General features: G+C 50.7%; 1 protein-coding gene across 5 annotated transcripts in view; it reads right to left on the minus strand.

The window, feature by feature from the left end:
• Nucleotides 1–23,775, minus strand: part of CSNK1G2 (casein kinase 1 gamma 2) — an 89,976-nt gene that overhangs the window by 18,971 nt on the left and 47,230 nt on the right. For all 5 annotated transcript variants that reach the window (XM_034755183.1, XM_034755182.1, XM_034755181.1 and 2 more), the window contains exons 2-4: nt 22,428–22,932; nt 2,700–2,740; nt 902–971 (exon numbers count right to left, since the gene is read on the minus strand). In XM_034755183.1, the coding sequence (XP_034611074.1) occupies nt 902–971; nt 2,700–2,740; nt 22,428–22,614 (298 nt within the window). In that variant the 5' untranslated portion in view covers nt 22,615–22,932. The remainder of the gene's footprint in view (nt 1–901; nt 972–2,699; nt 2,741–22,427; nt 22,933–23,775) is intronic.

The following is a 23,775-nucleotide window of genomic DNA, read 5'->3' on the forward strand; positions in this document are numbered from 1 at the left end:
CCCCCCCAGCTCTGCGATGCCCCTCACTCCCGACCCGCAACCCCCCTGCTATTCCAGCCCTGCCCCCCCAGCTCTGCGATGCCCTTCACTCCCGACCCGCAGCTCCCTGCTATTCCAGCTCTGAACTCCCCTCCCCGCCCCAGCTCTGCGACACCCCTCACTCCCGTCCTGCAGCTCCCCAATCCCATCTCACAGCCAATCCCTTCTACTCCAGTGCTGGAGGACTTGGGGACGGAGAGGGAAGGACTAGCTTAGTTTCTGGATCCTGTGACGCAGGGAGATGGAATCACCACGTATGATGCACACCGGATTCCTGAGGTTTGTTTGGGGGGAAGGAGATGACCCTTCCCAGGGACCTGCCTGACAATCCAAACACCATCCATCCCTCAGGCACTGGCCGGAAGGAGCTGGGACAGTGCGAAAGGGCGTTAGCCGTATCTGAACCCCACGGGACTCCGCCCATACCCCAGGAACAGTGGCTGCTGGCACTCAATGGCCACCGTTCTCCTCCTGGCTGAGAGACACTTTCCCACCTCCCCCTGTATCGGGAGTCCCAGGGTCAGTCCCAGCTTGGAGGGGTGACACCCCACACCCAGCCCCATCACCTGGGGAGCAGGACACCCTGCTCTTTGGGAAGGGGGTGCAGGGGAAGGAGGGTCCCAGATGACCCGAGGCAGCTCAGCCGCATCCCCGACACTAGCACAGAAATGAAAACAAAGGGGATCAAAGCTGAGAAGCATATGGAAAACCTGCCTCTGTCAGCCGAGCAGCTCACGCTGGGGATAGAGGGCAAAGCTGCAGTGTCATGGTTATAATGAAAGCTGCACACGCTCCCCCACGCCTGTCCTTCCAGGCCAGCTGGGCCCCTCCCCGGTGCTCTGCACGCACTGCTGCTCCTTACCTGCATTTCCGAGCTGTTTGTAAAACCGATATTCCAGATGCAGCTGTGGGGCTCGGGATTTTATCGGTTCCTGTGGGAAGTGAGAGAAAGAGAGAGGAGGGAAGCAAATGAGCGGGCCGTGCAGGGTCTCGGGAAGGGCTGCTTACTTCAGATGCCCTGACTTCAAGCAAGGCAAATGGCTGCGGCACATTTTACAGCTCACCCAAACGTTCATTACAGAGCAGAGAAGGGGTCTGGTCTATGGGAAGTTGGCATGAAATGGAGACCAACCCTCAGGGGTGGACATCTGATCCACTGGGCAATTTTCTTAATTTACAGGAAATGAATCGAAACCAAAGAATGAGACGGGGAGAGAATGTAGGTCCCTGCGTGAGAGAGAACGGACATGGCAGGAAATCGTCCCAACGAGGGACCGGCACCACCACAAAACACAAGGCCTCAGTTACACGAAGGCCAGGGTGATGCAAAGGGGCTGAGGTATAATGGAGACTCCAGGCCAGAGACGATGATCTCTCTCCTCTGACTTTGTTTCTGGTCAGTCGCTTTTGGGGCAGGGAGGGAGGAGAAAGGCTGGAGAATCTGTACCTTGGCAATCCCAGAGGCAGAGTAACTGAGCAGGAAACCTGCCCCTGGGACTCTCCCTCTGACACATGGGGATTTGCCACCGGACAGCTTGGGCACACCGGGCGAGAGTTCCTAAAACCCTCGGCTGGAGCTTTGGGGAGTTTCACCAGCAGTTGCCCTGGGAGGAGAGTTAGGTCAATGCCCCGTGCTTTAGCCACCCCCTCCGGGGAACCCTGAAAGTGCCAAGCAGAGAGAGCAGAGCCCGGGGCACCGGCCGAGGGGGAAGGCTCAGATTAGGACGCAGCGAGGGGCAATGTCTGTGCAGCTAGGACAGCACTGGCTGAGGCTGGAGCGCCTCACACAGGAGCAGTTCCATTAGCTCCACAAACAGATGGGGTTTTCACCCCTCCACACCCCAGTCTCCCACTCACCTAACCTACAAAGGGACACTTGAGTTCCTGCTGTTGAGTGGAAGGCTCTGCCATGCAAGGTTTCTCTACCCTTCTTGGCACATCTACCCCACGATGCCATTCTGGGCTATGTGGACTTGGGCCCATCCCCCCTACCCTTCCTGGCCTGCCCTCCTGATATGGGCTGGGACCAGCCCCAACAGTGGAGTGCTGCTCAAGCAGAGAAATGCAGCTTCCACGGGCGAGTTTGTTAGACACCTCATGATGGGCGGGGACTGCAGGAAGGGAGACAGCAACAGGCTGCCTGTTCCCTCTGCTGCTAGGCCAATGCAAGGGGAGGCTGAACAGGAGGCGGCCTTGTCCTAAGTGGCATGGCAAGAAACGCAGTGCTGGGGGAAGGTACCGATGGGAACCTTGGAGGGGATACTGAAGCTCCCCGAGTGCATCTCATCCTGACCTGGCTAACGCAGGGTCCATGGCTCTTTCACTCTTGGTCTCTCTGCCGAGACTCCCCGGTACCAATCGTCGAGATGGCTAGTGTGAGGCGGACACTAGGAAAGTTCTGGAGTTGCCATGATCCAGCTGATCCCAACTCAACAGAGCTTCAGAGCCACACGCTTCTCACGCCCAAAACCTCATGGCTTGGTGACTGCATTAATTGCTTTGCATGCACTAGGTTCTCAACCACCACCTAACACATCTTACATAGCCTCTATGTAACCACTGGTTCAGCTAGAGACATTTTAACCCATTAGTAAAAAGCCAGGCTTTGAAACACTAGCTAACCTGGACAGCACACTGAGAGGGAAGGAAAAGAAACTTACCAATTTTATAGCTACGTATTCATTGGTGTAGAGATTCTTCCCTGCAGAAAGAGAGGAGAGAAATAACATTGGGAGCGAGTGAAACTTACAAACAATCCCCAGGTGTCAAACGCAGCAGGCTAGGAACAAGCCAAATTCTCTAGCAAGCTCTTATTTTTAAAAGCATCCCCAGCAGGTCAGGCGGTTTGCAGAGAAGCGAACGGGGAGATCTTTGTCCCCTCGGTCCGTAACAAGGAACAGTCTCTGTACAGTTAGTGAAAGGGCGTGCTGCAGTTCTTTATCCCCAAGGCAGCACACTCGAATTCACTTGCTATTTGGAAGCTACAAGTTGTTTGGGTGATTGGTGAGGCGCTGGGAACGGAGAAGTCCCCATATGTAATGTTCTCTCAGGATGGAAGCAGTGCATGCTGGGACCTGTAGTCTTTCCAGGCCACATCTCTGCAATAAGTAGGTGAAGGTACTTTCAATCTATTGCATTTTATGGAAGTTGGCACAGCCCCCAGCAAGTTACCAAGGTGCCCTGCGCTGCTAGAAAAGTCTGGGCATGGCCCTTAGCTCACCGTGAACTAGCAACGTGGGCCTGCAAACATCCGCAGTGGGGAGGGAGGGGGGTTTCCCTGCTCCTCCAGCAGCAGAGGGTCTTGTGCAATAGAAGATGAGCCTTGGCCTTACCTCACAGCTCCTTCATCTCAAAATGGGACACAAGCCCCAAAGCTAGGACACCGCAAACAGCAGCCCAGGATGAGAACGGAGCAGGGCGTCTCTCCTTAAAGCACATCTGCTGCTCTGTGTTTGTACAGCACCTGGCACAATGGGGCCCTCCGGCATTGCTGTAATTACCACATTATTACTACTAACGAACCATCGCTTCTCTGGAGCCCCGGGGCCCAGTGGGAGCAGAATGGCTACTTGCCATGATAACTGCGCTCCTCTATGGAGATGGCCTGCACAGACCCACTCTGCAGGTGCACCCACACATGAGCTTGGAGCCCCATGGGGCTATCCTGGCTTCAATCCCACCCCAGGGTATTCAGAGGGGCACCACCATCACCATGGGAACAAAGGGACCGCTAGGCTCTGCAGAACTCCGGTTTGCTGCCTGCGGCAGTCAGCAGAGAACAAGCAGCAGTTGGGCTGTCCGCCCTCATCTAGCCCCAGGGCAAGCCTCCCCAAGGGACAGCACCATTTAGAAGGCCCAAGCCCAACAGCCTCCCTCACGGCCAACCCATTGGGGATGGAACTGGGCACCTCCAGAACCAAACGCAGGAGTCTCTGCAGCTAAAAAGCTGGACTCCATAGCTGGTGCTGTAACAGACTCGTACCCTCTGTGTATTGGGGACGTGTAATACACTGAGCATTGGGTCGCAAAAGTTTACATGCAGCCTCTGCGGAGCAGATCCATGCAGGGAATCACCTCAGAGAGCAGAAGGGAGCTCCTTTGAACACCCAGTCCCTTTACTTAGCTCAAGGCTCCAGTTACAGCAGAGGATTAGCTTTTGCTCAATGTTACACTAGGGACGGCCAGCGCTGCCCCCAGGGGTCTGTCTAGTCCCATCGCGCTGGGGTCTTTTCCTTGTGTGTAACATCTGACCGCAAACAACTTTCACTTAGCCACAGCCTCCCCATCCCGCGCCTCAGAGGACCACCCCCTAAGGAGGGAGCGGTTCCCCTTCTGCACGGCGCTGGGTTAAACCCCAGGGCCAGCCGTTTCCATGGGACCAAGCTGGATTTGAGTGCAAATCTCAGGAAACGGCAAGGGCAGGACCCTAGTCTCCTCACATCGATACAGGGCCCTTACAGAGCCCCGAGATGGTGCCCAACGGTAGATAATGCACAAAATGGATTTAGTTACATGATTCCAACACGAGCGACCAAGTGGCTAGAGCACAGGATTCCCCGGCTCCATTCCAGCCTGACCCATTGTGTCACCTCAGGCAAGTCACATCTCTTGCTCCATGCCTCAGTTTCCCCATCCGTACAATGGGGATAACAATTCTTGGCTCTCACCACAGCTCTTTTAATCAGTAGATCTCAAGAACAATGTTTTCATCCCGCAGAGGGGGAAGGAAGGGGGAAAATCAGCAATGGCTGGTGACGTACTCTGAGATGGAAGGCTAAGATACGGGAAACTTGCCTGCCGGCCTAAAGCTGGGGAAGGGAATGCTGCACAGCTGGGGCTGATAGTGGAACCTTCACCATCAACAGGGCTTGGAAATTCATTTATCTGAAGGGCGGCAGATTCTCAGTCCAAGTTCTAGATTTGCTACAGTTCTGATGGCGAAATTTCTTGTTTTTCCGGAATGGGGGTCAGGGATGTTCACACACATCACTCCCAAGCCATGGCACCGATCTGGTTTATAACAACTGTAGTGCGGCCTAATGCTCACGTGTGACCAGCCTAGCAGGCTCTGCTAATTTCCAGGCCACTCAAAAGCTGTTCTCTCACTGTCCTGGCTTGGGACAGTTCAGAGTCACATTGCCCCTGAAGGAGTTTTGGCAGAGGCAGAATTCCTGACCTGCTGCTAGATTCCTTCCCGCAGTGCAGCATCTTCCCCCCAGCTTTGCATGGTCCAGGAGCACTGGGACAGGGCATGGCCTAACTCCTTCCCACCCCAGCTGGGGTATCTGGTGCCCTAAAGGTTGTAAGGAGGAAGCAATCCCTATTGTCCAGAGATCTCCATCTCAGGGTGCATTGTTATTTACACCACTCAGTTATCTGTTACAGGTGGGCACAGAATGCTGGGTGCCCTCTATCTCAGCCCAACCCATGCCCCGTGCTCCCCATCTGTGGCACGCATGATGCATGGATGACAGACCCGTGCGATGACCTTGACCTCTCCGGGCTGGGAGACTGTAACCCGTTCGTTGGGAACTCATCTCCCCAGGGCAGACACGTAGCAGACTGGCTAGTAACCGTCAGAGCAAGAGGGGAGTTGTCATTAAATGACGTATATATTTAGAAAGAGAAGGGACAGATGGGAATACAGAGCAGCGCTGACCCTTGCACCGCCTACGGCAACAAGGGGGTAGCAATATTCACACATGTGACTAGCAGTGGCCAAGGTTTTCCCAAGTGACTAGTGATTTTAGGTGTCCAGCTAGAAATGCCTGAAAGAGGCCTGATTCCCAGAGAGGGCACTCAGCATTTTTTGGAAGACAGGTACCTTTAAGGTGTCTCCAGTAGGCTCTCAAAATCACCAGTCACCAGTTGGAAAATCGTGGCCAGTGTCCTCAGTTTATAGTTGCCTCTTGCTAGCACAGCCTCCCTGGCATTGGACTGGAAGTCCGGGCCCCCTCCGTCTCCTGTCCCACAAAGCTGAGCTCAGTGCCTGCAGATGTCAGCCATGGGAAGCCAGGGCTGCCTCTCTAGCCTTCTCCCCTCTGGGGACATCAAAGAGTTTTTTAAACTCCAGTTAACGGATTGCTAATTAACAGGAGTCACCCGCCATGTCAGCAGGAGGGACCCTGGCCACTCCACAACAGCTTGTTCCACCAGGTAACTGTTTGCTAATTAACACGAGTCACCCACCACATCAGCATGACCCTGGTCACTCCACAACTGCGTGTTCTGGGCTCCCACACGCCAAATGAGCAGGTACAAATGTGAGCGAGGTAACTCAAGTTACCAGGTAAATTGGTTAACTCCAGGTAAAAAGCCACTAGCATAAACAACCCCTTTGTCAGCTAGTGGGCCAGGGCAACATTCAGACTCCAACGCCCGAGGGACTATCACGATCATCTAGTCTGACCTCCTGCATCTTGCAAGCCAGAGATCCACCCCGCATAATCTCTGCCCAAGTCCATAACTTCTGGCTGAGCTAGGGCATCTCTCTTACAAGATATCCAGTCTTTAAATCCAGCCTACAAGTGATGGAGAATGCCCCGCAGCCCACAGTAAATGGGTCTAATGGTTAATTACTCTCATTGTTAAAAAATTGTGCCTTATTTTAGGTAAGTCAGGAAGATTCTACATAGAGTGTCAGAAACAGACTCATCAACCCAATATCAAAATATGAACCTCTCCCCTTCGAAAGCCAGCAACGCTGTACTTTTTATTTTTATAGCGTCCTTTAATTGATATGCATATGTATGACGTATTGTGTCCATACACTGCTAGAGCACCCAGGTCTAGGGAGATGGTCCGAGGCAGCGAACACAAGACGCAATATTCCCTGACAGCATTTTCTTTCTAACTCTGTCCCCCTATTGCCATTGGCACTCACAGGCTGGAGCTTTTGAAGAAGCTGGCCTGCTTTCCCCTTGCAACGAACAATGGAAACAGCAGAAGGCACCTCCAGGCTGAGAACACAGTACCTCCTGGTGCTTGGCCGGCAGGTGGCAGGGAAAAATGGCTTGTCCCTCCACCTATTTAAAGGAGAAAGGGCCACAGCGGAAACCGAAGCAGCGAGATTTACCCAAAATCTTTGTGTTGGGAGAGAATTAGAGTTAAAGCTGTATTTAACTTCTGCACGAGCAGGAAATGCGAATCATTATCATTCAGGTATGCATGTCACATACCTGCAGTCTAGGGAAAAGGAAAACCTAGGGATTATTATTACAGCCTAAAGCATCTCTGACTTGAAAAGCCAAAACAAACTTTTTGCACAAGCCTATCACCCTTCCCTCTGCCCCTTAATGCTTTGCACAACCTCTCCAGCAGAAGGCACGGATTTGTGAGCCAGTCTGAAAAGGTTCTCCTCAGCATAGCGCTTGATGTGCACAGCTGGAAGAGATCATAGAGCCATGAACTAGGGCTGGAAGGGGAACCATCCTTCAGAATTTAAACCTTCCATGGGACTCAAGGAAATTTCAGCCAAAGCTGGGTGCCTCAAGTTTAGCACCTCAATAAGTGGCCTGAATATCAAAGATGCAGCTCACGGCGAACACCCGGGGCTTATAAAGGAAGCTGCACCGTAATACAGGGTTTATACCGCAGCCAGTGCCAAGCGGGCATACACCTTAGAAATGTGTTAAAGGATTCATATATTACATCACCCCTGAGCCTGGTTAGGAAGAGAATTCAATGGGGTCTGTTTCCAAAAAGATCTAAACTCCCATTTCACTCATCTCCTTCCAGAATAAATACCTAGCTCTCTGAATGTACTGGAGCCAATCACTGCAGTTTGCCTTTAAGAGATGGACAACTGAACGGAAGCGAGATTCAGGCACAGCTAAGCAGCATGGGTATCAGCTGTTACGTGCACAGGTCTCATTTCTGACTCGTTGTGACTGAATTACTCAGACACAGCTCTTGGTGCCCACCAGAAGCAGCAATAACCCTCTTCTTGTGACAGCTGCTGTGAAACTGTGTCCTAGAATGACAAGGAGAGGAATGCACGGGAGATATGAGCAGAATTGCTCCTACTGCGTATAATTTTCCATGAGGTGTTGGCTGGCCTTTCGAGGAGCCGAACCCTGCCCCATGACAGAGCGATGCTGCATTTTAAACCAATCCACCTTCACCACCGTAGTAGTAGGAAGGATGGTTTAATGGAGAGAGCGCTGGGCTCAGGAGACCTGGATTAAATTCCCAGCTCAGCCCACAGATCTTGGCTCCCTGCACGATCTTGGGCAGGTCACGCCAGCAATGCTATGCCTCAGCTGTTCATCTGTAAAGTGAGAATAATACTTCCCCTCTCCTTACAGGAATGTGGAGATTGATGCGGAGCTGCTCAGATATTATGGTGAGGGCCAGATAAGAACCAGTATCTGTTCCTGTACTGTCTCATGTCATCTGTCTAGAAGATGTGTGGACCAGCTACAGAATGGGAGCCAGGACTCATGAGTTCTAGTCCTAACTTTCACCAACACAGCCTCTGTGCCCATTTTACAGCTGGGAAAAAACACATCAAGGGGCCAAATGCTTGAGCAGTGCTCCGAGGAGAGAGAGAGAGAGCACTCTGTAATGATCAATGCATGGATGGAAGGTACTAAAGCGAGGCAAAGGATTATGGGTATCAGTATTAGGAAGGGCTACTCGGTGTGTGTGAATTCTCTCATGAGCTGGCACTTGCCCCACAACTCAGTGGTGCTGCATAAGGTGAGAGTCTCTGGCCCAGTGAACATGGGCTGGATGGGAGGGGCCTTTGTGCAATCCTGAAACGCCTGATCTCTTCAAACTCTCCCCCCTCACTCCCCAGCTCTAAGCTCTTTTACAGTGGCTGCTGTCTCCGATACACAGTACATGGAAACAGTCCAGTGAACAGAGGAACACAGGGAGGATTAACACATCCAGGGAGATTCTCTTTCATTCAGCATAACCTCAGCATTTTGCAAACGCCACAAGAGGGGGGGCGGGGGCCGCTTAAGGGGGGGAGCGGGGAGTATAGAAAGTAAACAGGGAGCCAGTGGCAGAAGCTTCTCTCCCCTACTCCTTGGGTCAGGTGCTGGAACTAGAGGTGCGGCCACACCCCCTGGATTGAAGTGGCTTCCATAATATACAGGGTTTACAGTTTGGTTGAACGGCTCTCAGCACCCCCACTATACAAATTGTTCCCATACCAGTGCCCTGGGTTGGACTGTGGGAATCCTTAAGTGCTATCAGGGGCAAGGCGGGGGCTGGCATGCCACCCCATCCTGGGATCAACTCTGGCTGAGCCAATGCTGAGGCTTGCAGCAGCTACAAAAGGTTCTGTAATGTAACAGAGTTCTCCTTGAGTCCTCCATGGCATCATTCATACAATATTCGGGTTGGAAGAGGCCTCAGGAGGTCATCTAGTCCAACCCCCTGCTCAAAGCAGGACCAACCCCAACTAAATCATCCCACCCAGGGCTTTATCAAGCCGGGCCTTAAAAACCTCTAAGGATGGAGATTCCACCACCTCCCTAGGGAACCCATTCCAGTGCTTCACCACCCCCCTAGTGATATACTGTTTCCTAATATCCAACCTAGACCTCCCCCACTGCAACTTGAGACCATTGCTCCTTGTTCTGTCAGGACAGCCACAACTGCTGGACACGTAAAGTGGGGGCATCGCCTTGCCACTGATGGATGAGTTAAGTGGTAGTGGCAGGAACTGCCCTGGTCCTCAAGGCTCCCTGCCATTTATGGGGCGGGGGGGGAGGAAGGGTTACAGTCCCATTCAAAGGAGCTTTTCTCTCACACGTTGTTGCGAGACAGGCCCATAGAAACCAGACCATCCCAGGGATCAGTGAACCCAGCCCCCTACACCAGGCTCTCACACAACAGGCCTTGCCCTCTCACCTCGTTCTGTTTTAGTTCTCCCAGTCCCAGGTGTTACCTGTAGTGAACAAAGGCCCCTTTAACCTGCTTAGAACCAATGCAAACTACTGTCTTCAGCATGCTGGATCACTCCACCCACCCCTGAAACGCAGCCATCCCTAGTATAGAACGTAGTAGCTTTTTAACAGCTACAGTATGTGATAATTGAGGACAGGAAGTGAAGGATCCACTTGACACTGCAAGGAGAACGGCAACATGGACAAAAATCACCAACACTGGACTTTTGCTGGATGATAGGGACTACAGCCGAGACCTTCAAAGGCCTAGAAATCAATGAGAGTTAGGTGCCAAAACACCTCTGACGATCTGGGCCTAACATCCTCCCCCTTCCGCAAAGGCTCATGGTGAACCGGACCCCTGTGCTAACCTCTTCTCTGCTGGACTGGGGCACTTGGGCAGTACTGGCTCAGGCCGAACACCACCACTGCCTCTGCCTGGTTTTCCACAGGCAATCTTCCATCCCACTACTGCCCAAGCCACAGGCTGCTGCAGCTTTGAGATCTCAGCTGAAGGGAGAGGCCCCCATATGTGACGAACGATGTTCAAATACAAACTCCACTCAGACTTTCCAGGTGTGAACAAATGCCAGGAAAAGTCTCTTGCGGCTCATCCCAGCCCAGCTCTTAGCCTGTGGGGCACTCAACCCTCCAGCGACCCCACGAGCACTTGGAGACAACAGCTCGTGTGATGGGGATCACTATCCTCAACCCGCATATACTGACTTCAGGTCACATCTGTTGCTGCTGCTGCCCTACCTGCCTCAAGTCACTACAACTAGCTGATGGTCAAAACCAGGAGTCTCTAAGTCCCGGCCCGCGGGCCATCTGCGACCCGAGAACCTCCCCACTGCGGCCCACGGAGGAGAGATGCATGCAGACATGCTGCCGGCAATGTCTGCTGCAGGCATTTCCCCCCGCAGCTCCCATTGGCCGGGGGAGAGGGACAGCGATATCATCACTAGTCGCTGGGCAGAGTCACCTATGGAGGCAGCATCATTTTCCCCCCACAATGAATATAAACAAGTCAAAATACCGAACACAACTCTCGGATGCACACCTTGCTGCAATCCTGAAGGTTTCAACTGCTCAGTCACGGAGGCCAAACATCACCAAACTGACCGAACTGAAGCGTTGCCAGGTGTCTGGCAAACACTAACAACTCTCTGGCAGACGAAGAATTGTATAAAGTTGAATGACAGCTTTATGATTTCTAAGAAAACTGAAATAAAAAATCCAATATAAACGTTTTCTTTTCTGAACACCATCGTCAGTGACATTATTAGCACGCTGGGAGGATTTGAGGACTGGCCCTGGCCCTAAGGTAAATTGAGTTTGAGACCCCTGGTCAAAATGATGCAATTTTGTCCTACCGGGGAGGGGAGACCTGAGGCGGGCAATGCAAGGGGATTTGCCCCTTGCTTACACAAGACTGCAGAGGGAGGAGAGCGTATGAAATATCTTGAAGGAAACCCAACGGGGATGACGGACCAGAACTCAGGAAAAGTGACAGCAATATAACTGATACAGTGCAGCATCCAGCACATGCAAGCAACTGCTGGAGTTGGAGGGAATGTAATTATGAGAACAAGTTAGTGTGGATGGATAGAGATGCAAATGGGAGATGTATCATCACTGCCCCCTGCTGGCTGAGTTTGTCAATTACCCAGTCTGTATCAGTCCCCTCGACAGGGTGTTATAATACACCAATACTCAGCATCACCCTCAGCCAGGTGCTATGCTGGTGCACAGAGTTACACAGCACCTTGCTTACGCGTCTGGTCCTGGGACTGAATCACATAAGAAAGATGTGGAGAAATTGGAAAGGGTCCAGAGAAGAGCAACAAGAATGATTAAAGGTCTTGAGAACATGACCTATGAAGGAAGGCTGAAAGAATTGGGTTTGTTTAGTTTGGAAAAGAGACGACGGAGAGGGGACATGGTAGCAGTTTTCAGGTATCTAAAAGGGTGTCATAAGGAGGAGGGAGAGAACTTGTTCACCTTAGCCTCTAAGGATAGAACAAGAAGCAATGGGCTTAAACTGCAGCAAGGGAGGTCTAGGTTGGACATTAGGAAAAAGTTCCTAACTGTCAGGGTGGTTAAACACTGGAATAAATTGCCTAGGGAGGTTGTGGAATCTCCATCTCTGAAGATATTTAAGAGTAGGTTAGAAAAATGTCTATCAGGTCTAGACAGTATTTGGTCCTGCCATGAGGGGAGGGGACTGAACTCAATGACCTCTCGAGGTCCCTTCCAGTGCTAGAATCTATGAATCTATAAATCCGCAGGTGGGTCCGAAAAGGGCAGGTAAATTGTACTGTAACCCAGCCAATCAGGACTAGTTCCGGGCCTCCAACAAAACAGCTAGAGAGGGGTGGGAGCCCGGGGAAGGGTTTGATCATTATTAACTGTTGATCTAGCCCCCCAGAGCGTACTAGGTGCTTAAAGACAGAGTGCTGCCCTATGGAGCTTGCAGTATAAAGAAACAAAAATATGAGAAAAAGAAGAGCGGGAGGGCTAGGCCTCCTGGGTTCTCTTTCCCCAGGGACTGCCATCCACAATGTGGGAACCCCTCCTTGAGCTGTCTGCTAGAAGGGAGTTAGGATCACCTTGGAAAATGGTTCTGGTGGTTTTCTATTTTCCCTGCCCTCCTCTGCATGTTTCACAACGAGAGATCTTTAATATTATAACAGTCCATAGGCAACAATGGGGGGAACCACACGTCTGCTAGTGACGTGACAGGAAGCGCCAGAGAATCTGCATGAGTGAATGTGGTTTTTAGAAAAAAAAAATGTTGAGATGAGAGCTACTGAAAAACAAAAATATTTTGGTTTTTGTCACTGGCTGATGCAAGGTGTTGCTTGTTCTGCACAGAAGCAAGATGCTTGGAGGAAACGTCTACAGCCGGAGGAAGGTTACACTGGGGTAGGAATATACCACAGAAGCATAACTAGGCACAAGAGCATTTAAACCCTCCCCGTTTGTCACAATATCACTGTTAAAAGCTAGGGTGTGTATTTCTCTGAACCCCTTAAATAATTTTCCCACCTGCCCCTCTCCCTTCCAAAATGAGCTTGGACAGTGCCATTTTGACACCTGCTTCTGCATGTCACACCAGCCTTCCTCTGACCTTTTAATCACACATGCTCCAAGCACAAGGAGATAAATGGGGGTCTTGAGGCTAAGTCAGTGGACTGGGGACAAGGGCACGATTCCCGGCTCTGCCGCAGACCCCCTGGGGGACCCTAGCAGGAGGCACATCCCCTCTGTGCCAGTTTCCCATCCCACCCCTTGTCTGTTTAGATCATCAGCTCTTTGGGGCAGCGACTGTCTCTCATTATGCATACAGACAGTACAGAGCAAGACAGCCCTGATCTCAGGCAGTGCCTCTAGGTATACTAAAAAATTACACTTCCTCTTTCCTCACTCCACTGGTTGCATGAAAGAAACCAGCACAGCTGTGTGTAAAGGCAGGCACAGACATATGCAATGAATTTGAAGAGGACAATTTAAAACTGGCGCCAAATGTAAATAATCCACAACGGCTCCTCCAGATCAACCGAAAATGGTTTCCATAATTAAAAAAATGAATACAGATCCCAATGAAAACAGCTCTCTTTAAAACAACTCCCTCCCCTGCAGTGTCTGAAACCCAATCAGCACCAAGAACCTGAATGGGAAACTGGTTTTCATTGCCTTTCAAGACAGTTAAGTCCAAAGCAGACTACAAAGAGTTGCAAAGGGATCTCACAAAACTGGGTGATTGGGCAACAAAATGGCAGATGAAATTCAATGTTGATAAATGCAAAATAATGCATATTGGCAAACAAACCCAACTGTCCATACAAATGGATGGGGTCTAAGTTAACTGTTACCACTCAAGAAAGATCTTAGAGTCACTGTGGACAGTTCTGAAAACATTCACTCAATGAGCAGCAGCAGTCAAAAAAAAAGCTAACAGACTGTTAGGAACCATTAGGAAAGGAATAGACAATAGACAGAAAATATCATAAGGCCACTCTATAAATCCACAGCACACCCTCACCATTAATACTGCCTGCAGTTCTGGTCACCCCATCTCAAAAAAGAAACATTAGAATTGTAAACAAGTACGGAGAAGGGGAACTCAAAAGATTAGGGGTATGGAACAGCTTCCATCTGAGCAGAGATTAAAGACTGGCAAAGAGACAACTAAGTGGCTACGACAGAGGTCTATAAAATCATGACTGGTGTGGAGAAAGTAAAAAGGAAGGATTATTTACCCCCTTCACATAACACAAGAACCAGGGGTCATCCAATTAAATTAATAGGCAGCAGGTTTAAAACAAACAAAAGGAAGCACTTCACTCAACACACAGTCAACCTGTGGAGCTGGTTGACAGAGAATGTTGTGAAGGACAAAAATATAACTGGGTTCAAAAAAAGAATTAGGTAAGTTCTTGAAGCACTGGTCCATCAATGGCTATTAGCCCCATGCTCTGGGTGTCCCTAAAGCGGACTGCCAGATGCGGGGACTGGATCACTTGATAAACTGCCCATATCAGTTCGTTCCCTCTGAACCAACGATGGCTAATGCCAGGTGCAAGTCAAGATACTGCATGGCCATTCCTACGCTTCAACCAAGAGAAACACACAAAGTAAACAGGCCATAACTGGCGTTGATCAGTGAAATGGGTTAATGCGCTACAGTGTAATCAAGGGAAAGGGACCGGTTTATAAGCAACATAAGGATTTTTTTCCCCAGTGTCTCTCTAAAAAAATGAAGTGCTTTTGAAAAAGCATATACGTAAACTATAGATGGAGCTAAGAGCCCAATTCCCAGGGACACTGAAGGCTCTATGAGGTTAACAGGATACCAAAGCAGCCTTCAAAATGACAGCCAGGTACATTTTGAAGCGAACTGGAAAATTTGTAGCTATCACAACCACTTTTCTACCTTTCTGAAACGGATGCACGTAGGGTATGTCTACACAGCAACTAGACACCTGCGGCTGGCTGACTCAGGCTCACACTGTGAGGCGGTTTCATTGATGTGTAGATTTCCGGGGTCAGGCTGAAGCTCTGGGACCCTCCCACCCTGCAGAGTCCTAGGGCCTGGGGTGAGTCTGCACTGGCCTTGCCTCTGTTGCTATCACTAGTTCAGTTCCATCGCTGGTAGCAAAGGCACTAACATGAAGTGTGGACAAGGCACGGGACAGCTGCTGGGGTCTTACCTGTGCTATGCAAGCATGCTCCGAATGGGTATGAATGTCACCGCCACACCACTCTGGCAGAGCAGGGACATTTTGGGAAAAAGGGCTTGATCTAGCCAGGGCAGGCGTTTCACTGTGGCGCTCTGTCCTGTTTCAGAGATGTCAGAGCTTTACAGGAGATGCAGATCGAGGCACGAACCATGGTCTGGTTGGGACCAAGAAAATCTGGCTCATGTCTCGAAGTGCCCTCGTTGTCAGTTTAAGGCTGCTCCAACTGACCAAAACATCGCTGCGGGGATTGTTTGTTTAACTTGAAATTTTTTAAAGCAAAAATTGCCCCTTCCCGTCTCCCATCCTGCCACTCAGCGAGGGGCGCGGGGGAGGGGAGAATTAAACGTTCACAGAAAATTTTGGGGAAAAAAAAAAAAAGTTTCCAAGATTTACCACAAAATATAATTCTCACTTTTCAACTGGCTCAAAACCCCCCCGCCAGTGTTCTGGGGACCAGCACAAGGTTGACGGGCAGCCGCAAAGGGAAAATGCAGCTGCAAAGTACTTTGAGCAGGTGCTTGGGGAGTTTCAGTCCCAGCTGGAATCAACTTATTTATTCTCTCCCCTCCCCCCAGTATTTCTTTTATCAACCAGTTGAGACGCAGGCGGCATTCTGGGCTCAGGCAGCATGCCCACTCCCCCAAAGAACCGTACAAGACACCCTAAAAGGAGACAAGCCTGTAAGTCAGTCTGAGGTGGGCACACATCCCCTCCCTCTTAGGTCTCTTCACTAGACACCCGACGGACAATACCCTACAGGCATCTGGGCTTTCCACGCAAGATCACCCCATGAGACTGAGCCCAGACATACAGCCACCGCGTCTGGGGCTCGGACCCTCTTAAAGGCTAGATTCCAAATGCAGCGACATAGACCAAGGGCACAGGGCTCATCGATGGGCAACACCCTGAGCCCAAGCTGTGCTAGATCAAGCCCTTAGAGCCTCTAGCAAGAGGTCATTATCATCATATACACAAGACAGGAGGAGTGCAAAGGCTGGGAGGACACAGGGCCGAGTTAAACTTCTTTGGGTGACCTTCACTCTGCAAAGCCACTCAAAAAATAGTTTACTCTTAACTTTGGACTTTCCAGGCTAACTTTTTGTTAAGACAGCTACAACACCCTCAGTAAAGTGCCAATCCCTCTATCATGGATGGTTCCACAACAGACCCAGAGAGCGGCAGACACAAGTCTCTTGCTCAGACGACAAAAAAGGGTTTTAAAATTATTCACACTTCCACTGCAAAGCCACTGCAGGAAATGCATGGACAAGTGAAGTCCTGTGCAAGTGGTTACCCAGAACCACTGATGGAGAGACACCCAGCTGAATAAAGGCTCAGCTAGGAAATAGACACACAATACCGGGAACATGAGAGCACTTTGAGGCCCCACCCAAGGTCAATGGCCCTACATGAAGGGGGCTCATTGCTGACCTTCCCAGCCTGATATCCCGGGATTTACATGATTGCTAATCGATTGGTCCTCATGCCCATTTCCCGGACAGGATGACGCAGCCATGCACAGACAGCGGGGGTCTGGAGATCCTTGCAAAGGAGCACTAGATTAAAGTACTGCATGTAGTTTTTAACATTTCTACACTAATAGAGAGCAGGGTAACAATCCTCCTGTGAAGGCAGAAGCCTCACTCCAGGGACTCGGGCCTCCATTCAGTCTCATGTGAGATACTCCCCTAGATTCCAAGGGGGAAGAGAATCAGGCCTTGATGCACAGTATCCTACACAGCCATTGCAAATCAGTGCTCACAGCTGCCTAGCTTCCTAGCTGCTGCTCCTTGGCTAGCACTCTGTCATGCACGGCAGTGCTTTTCCTCTACTCCCTTTGGGCACATGCCACCCTGGTAACAAGCCAGTCTCCCGGCTCTCATCCTTAACTTGTGGCAGCCAGAGAAAGCAGATGGCTGCACACTTCACAACCTCTCTGCAGAGTAAGCCGCTGGGCCAGAGCCCGGTGCCAGGGCCGCTTTGGAAGAGGTGGCACGTGGCCCATTGGCCACCCCTGCTCTAAACAGCTTCCTCCTGCTTCAGATTTCAGAAGGCAGCAGCGTTGGTCTCTGCTGTGGAAGCGGCCTGGACAAGGCATTAGGCGGATTGTAGCGCTGGCCCTTGGTAACTAGCTGGAAGGGGGTAAGTAGTGGGGGATATAGGGTGTTCTTGCAGCTCCCACCATACTCTCCAGCTGCAGCATTCTGAAACATGCCTAAGGGCAGGAGGTGGCCTCAAGTTTCCAGCAAAGCAATTAAACTGGTGGGATGGGGGAGGAGCCAGGGTGGTGGTGGGTGTGTGGAGGGGGAAGGCCACTGCTGCTGGCTGGCCTGGACGAGCAGGCGAGTCACCATGGCTGGATCTGCATCCAAGAGGAAAGGGCACAACCTCCTAGGCAGCCAAAGGATACCAGTGCTGGATACCTGGGAACAACAAGACCCAGAGATTGTTGAGCCCCTGGACAGTAAGAGTGCGGACGTCCTCTGGAGACGAGAAAGTTGTGGCTCCTGTCAGTTCCTCAAATGACCTCTGCTTTTCTACCAGCCTCACTCACACACAGTTTGGAGGCAGTTCCTCTCCACCCAAGCCCCCGTTTCCCTCCAAAACGAGGCCAGCAGGGTGACATCACTGTGGGTGGGCCAAGAAAGGCGATTGGAAGCACATTGGTGGCACTGCAGCACCCGGCAGCTTCTTGGTCAGTCTCACAAACCTGGCTCTGCGGAAGGACTGTTCATTTTCCTGCTGTCCTGGTTTCAGTGTGTACACGGTTATAAGCCAGTGAAGAAGTTCTGTCTGTATAGCCTGTAAGTTTTTTGGGGCAGGAACTGCCTCTCTCCCTACATGTCTGTACAACACAAAAGGGACCTGATCTCAACTGGGGCCTTGAAGTGTTACTGTAACATACCTAGACCAGTGGTTTTCAACCTCTGGGTCTACAGACTATGTTTAAGATTTCCAAAGGGGTTCACACCCCCATTCAAAATGTTTTAGGGGTCCGCAGATGAAAAAAGGTTGAAAACCCCTGCCCTAGACAATAAGAGACATTGGGAACCAGAAACTCCTGCTGTCTGGCTTTCATTCCCCTTCTAGCTTTCAGCATATCCCTTAAGCCAATGTTTCCCAAACTTGTTCCGCCGCTTGTGCAGGGAAAGCCCCTGGAGGGCCGGGCCAGGCCGGTTTGTTTACCTGTCACGTCCGCAGGTTCGGCCGATCACGGCTCCCAGTGGCCGCGATTCATTGCTCCAGGCCAATGGGAGCTGCTGGAAGCGGCGGCCAGTATGTCCCTCGGCCCGCACCGCTTCCAGCGGCTCCCATTGGCCTGGAGCAGCGAACCTCGGCCAGTGGGAGCTGCGATCAGCCGAACCTGCGGACGCGGTAGGTAAACAAACCGGCCCGGCCCGCCAAGGGCTTTCCTTACATAAGCGGTGTCCCAACTTTGGGAAACACTGCCTTAAGCCAACATTTTCAGAAGTGGCTTCTGATTTTCAGCACCTTCCCCAAATGGGGCAATCAAGATCTAAGGCGCCTCCCCTCCCCAAATAACACCTAGCACCAGCTTTTAAAAGTCAGGTGGTAAAGCTGGTCAATGTTACAAACAAGAAGTTGTGCATGGAAAATTTTCCTTTCTGAAATGGACCATTTTTCTATGTTTTTTCCTCCCCCAAAACTGAAACTGTTCTCAGAACCCACAAGACAATTTAATTTTGGTCATGAAAAGTTTCTATAATGTTTTCAAAAGAAGCAAGTTTCCCTTCAAACTGGAAACATGTCCAAAAGTCTGTTTTTTAAAATCCAAAACTAATTTTGGATTTTGCAACCAGTTCTGCTTTGGGTGCTTCATTTCCCCCAGGACAAATCTTGGCAACTCTGCTACCAAGGACTGCTGCGGGGATTAGTGTGCGCACAAAAAGCACTAGATATTCTCAGTTACATTTGACACTGACTACATTAGTCTCTGTCCTAGGTCCTCCACCATGGCTGAATCAAAGATCTCTGCCATTATCTGCTGGCTTCTCCCACCTTGCCCCCCACACCCTCCCCAAAGAGGATGGCATTATTTGATCTCTCTCTGAGCAGGCAGTGTTTTCTCCAGTCATTTGGTGTCACTTTGGTTCCTTTGCACATGCTCTGGCATGCACATGGATCAAGGTCTGCATTTTTGATGAGTGACTACTTTCATTTGGCTCCTGAAAGTGTTCTTGAGACTTGAAATAACTTAACGGCATATGTGAGAAGGAAGTAAATTGGATTTTAGGAGCAAGCAGACCAAACTGCTCTGGCCTACACCTCTGTACTGGGAAACTCCCCATCCAGCCCAATGGCCCGTTTCATCATGCCATTTAACAGACAAGCATCAGTGTATTACTGGATGTGTGGGCCTTCTAGAATAACTGCATGCAGGGACTTGAACGTCAATGGCAAGTAGAAATCCATCCCAACAAGCACCATTAACCTCTGCAGAATCCAAATTGCAGTGGAAGAAGAAAACTTCCTTTTCTAGCCCTCATGGTTTGGAGCAGAACCATGCACATAGAAACCAATGCAGTGCCGCCTTCCTGATTCTGCAAGCAGCCTGCTCTTGGGCCTCTACTGCTGCTCAGACCTTGCCAATATGTAGCAAAGTGAATGCAGACCATGGCTTTACCCATTTATACTGCTGCTATTCAGAGCCTTGTAAGCAGCTGTGAAATTGACAAATCTGGTCAATTTCTTTCTGCTGCAGCTTGAGAAGTCTCTGATAGGCAGCAAATCCAGGAATTGAAGCTATTTATTGGGGACGTGATCCTAAAGGAAGAGAGGCTGGGGAAGGGGCACAATAGCAAAGACACACTGGAGCAGCCAGAGGGTTGAGAGAAAGCAGAGTGGAGACCCCTCCTCAATTGCGACAGACTGCAGGAGGGGAACAGCTGCAGAGCCAGTCCCATACAAATCAACCCCAGGCCTCGCAGCAATCATTTGGCTGGGAAGTGGGTAGAGGGGAAATCCAAAAGAGTCAGTTCTTCTCACTCCCAGCAGGCTGAGGTGGTTTGTGGGTTGGAGTGGGAGACTTCCCATTTATCACGCATATACTGGCTGAAGGCTGACATACCAGCAAGTCCAGAAATCACAACCTGGCAGGGCAGTACATGTTACTGCAGGAATTTGTACCAGCCAAGTGATGTTCCAGGTGGAGAATATCAGGCCAGCAGGAGGGGGAGTTGGCAGGATTTCTCCACAGCTGGGGATCTTCAGCAGTCAGATTTCTCACTTCATCTCAGCCACGGATTGCATTCAATGCAGCAGCTGCAGGGCTGGGGTAGCTCCCTACACTGGGACTCTCACTCCCTGCACTGGGAGCAGCAGGTGAGGGAATGCCTTGCAGGGTTTGGCTGTGACCAACCCTGTTCCCTCATGACACTGTAAGGTGCTTCGTGCAGCCTGCCACAGCTAGTCTGATTTTGGGAGGAGGGATCTGAGCTGCTCCCCAAGATTCAGGGAGGCAGACTTCCCACTTCCCTGAAGGCAGGAGCCACTTGGCTTGGTTTTAAACACAGCCTTTTCCCAAGCTTTGCAATTAAGCTGCAATCACATCAGGGAGTTTGGGAGCAGGCTGGTTTGCCAGGCACCACCAAGTCTGTTGCGCTAGGCAGAGCTAAGCATTAACTCAACGCAGCCAGAGTCAGTGTGTTGAACGCAGGGAGGTGGGCATGCTCTGTCCCTCCCTCCAGCCATACTGCCTCACAGGCTGCACAACTTCAGACATCATCCCGCTTGCTGGTTCTTCTCCCAGGCAGATGGTGTGAAGCAAAGCCCACACCTAGCTTTAGGTTCAGTCTGAAGAGATACAGGTTGGGGCAACAGGCACCACCGGAGTCCCTGAAACTGCCAGCTCTCTCTTCGGAATGAACTACATCAATTCTCCCTCTAACACAGTTAATTTTCCAAATATTCTCCGCCTGGACCAAAATCTTTGCCTGGCAAATACTAGTTCAACACGCTGAAGTCCAATTCACATTCCTAGAGGCACTGTAGAGCAACAGAAGACTGCAAAGGGCTTTTCACAACCGCAGGACACCAGTGCAGAGAACGCCAAGCCAAGAGCTACAGCTTGGCGAAAACCTGCCGGTGAGCTTTTTTTGTTTTTTTGACAAGCAAATGGCCCCGTCCTCCCCACTGTCAAAAGATTTTGCTTTGTTCAAAGTTTCCTGATTTTTTTTGGCAAAAAAATAAAAATAAAAAAAGGAAAGCGCCCCAAGGATATTTAAAAAAAATATTTTTCAAAATCTCTCTCAGAAAATACTGTTTTCCAACCATCTCTACTGAGAGAGAAACACTTTTGGCTACTGCAGCTGTATGTTCTGTCCAACAGCAAATATTCATTCCCACCCTTTTCCCAGGTGCTGTTAGCAGATGCTCTCTAACACAGCCTCCCCCAACTCCATTCTCCCTCTGATCTCCTCCCTTCGAGGGTCTGCCCTTACTTATAGGAAGCCACCTGGTGGTCAAGAGACTCCTGTCCATGCTGTTCTTCCCAGGCGGAGAAGAAAGGAGAAGCCGTACAGTGCAACCCATGAGGAACAGACATTTGCTGGAGTTTGGTGGAACACATGATATAGATTCACAGATTCCAAAGCCAGACGGGACCACGGTGATCATCCAGTCTGACCTCCTGTATAACACAGGCCACAGAACTTCCCTAATACAAATGCCTCTTTGTAGATACCTTGTGAAACCCATTCAAACTGACATTGCCACAAAGACTGAAAACGCTGGGACTAAAAGGATCAATTTCTTTATCAGATCTTCCCTAGTGATGTCAAAGAGGGTGATCAGAAACCCCTCTCTGACCATCAGCCCTCCTGCTTTAGGATGGGCTTGGAAACGTTTTAACTCACACCTTCCAGGCGAAGCTCTTGTGTTCAGGGAGTCCAGTGCAAGGACACTGCAGAGAAGACACCAGGGAGAAAGGGGGTATTTCTGGGAGATAGATTTTATGCAAATGAGGCAATACATATTTGCATAAAAGAGCCAGTTTATTGGGCCTGCAGCCTTACCGCTGCTTGACACAGCTCCCTGTAAAGATCTACGGCAGGAGGATGGGGCATGGTTCCCTCCTGTTACTCTCATAAAGGAGAAAGACACCTATATGGATCGCCCCTGAGCGTTCCCAGTGGGGAAAGGGACGTGGGAAGGGCTGGATGGATTTCACAGCAGCACCACAGTGCGCAGTCACAGCAAGGATGTCAATAAAATCGGCCCATCTCACCTAGACGGAGCTCCCCGAAATTGCCGCATCCAATCTTCTTCCCGACACGGAAGTTGGGGCCCACCATTAAGACTCCAGAGTTCGTCCCTGCGCTCCGGCTCCCATGGCTGCTCCTTCCTCCACCTGCCTTGGACATTCTTTTGCCTTCCTCTGTCTCCCCTTTCCCTCCTCTCTTATCAAAATCCATAAGTTTGTGATACCCCGGCCTCTCCACGGTTACGCCGCTGCCATACAAATCCCAAAGCCACCGAAACTTGAGGGGGGAGGGAGGGGAAGGAAAAATAAAAAAAAACAGGGTTCTTCTCGGTCAATACACCATCACGGTCTGAGATGGAGGGGAGGGGACTGGGGGGGTCACTGCCACCCACAGGTGCCGGGCTACTGCAATGTTAGTGCTCTTGAAGGTCCCGCCAGGATTCTCATCTTCGCCAGCTTCGGCCCGCTCTTTGGTGAAGAGCACATTCTGTGGAGAGGGTCCTGCCAGCTTAGATCCTTCGGCTCCCAACTGTAAAAGACAGAAGGACAAAATTAGTGTAATAAATGAGTGTGCATGCTTCCATAAAGTAGGATACGTTATAAATTATGCAGAGCTTTTACAAAGGAGCACAGGGCGGGGGAAGGCACTGAAGTGGAACAGAGCAAAGTGTTTGGCAGTCAGGACTACTGGGTTCTATTCCCAGCTCAACAGAATGATCTTGGGCAACTCATCTGACCCCTCTTCCTGCCTCAGTTTATCCTCCTCATTTCATAGATGGATATGTAGCTGGCGAGGGGGTGACTGAGGCTTAACTCGTTAACCATTAGGATGTGTGTTCAGATCCTGAGATGACAGATGCTAATGAAGCAGGGTTCCTTAGGGTAGCACCCAAAGAAACCCACTTGGGTGGACCAACACCCTCAGAGGCAGATGAAACAGCCTCCTGTTCACTCTTAGCAAGAGAGGTGTGTGTGTGTGTGTGTGTGTGTGTGTGTGTGTGTGTCCCCGTCCGTCCTTTGGAAGACTTTTTATTTTGCAATGGGGTTTGAGGGTAGGGAAAAAGACAACCAGACAAAACTATCCTGGCTGCTCTGAGGCCCCAGGTGCATTCTGGGCTCCTACCCACAGCAGTAGTGCAATGGCAGGCATGCACTGCTTGGGGAAGACAGCCCCACATTACTGATCCTGGGGTCTCCAGCAGACGGACAAACACCCCTTCCGGATAGCAGATTTACCATTTTGTATTAGGACTTCCAAACCTTTGTCATCTTTCTACAGAGAAGCTCACTGGGGTGGTTTGGGGGCACGATGCCTAGTGAGCATTCCTGGAAGAGTCGGTAGGGGGAAACAAAGGATGCTGGACTGAAAGGG

The sequence above is a fragment of the Trachemys scripta genome, chromosome 22, assembly GCF_013100865.1.
Source record: "Trachemys scripta elegans isolate TJP31775 chromosome 22, CAS_Tse_1.0, whole genome shotgun sequence".
Taxonomy (NCBI): domain Eukaryota; kingdom Metazoa; phylum Chordata; order Testudines; family Emydidae; genus Trachemys; species Trachemys scripta.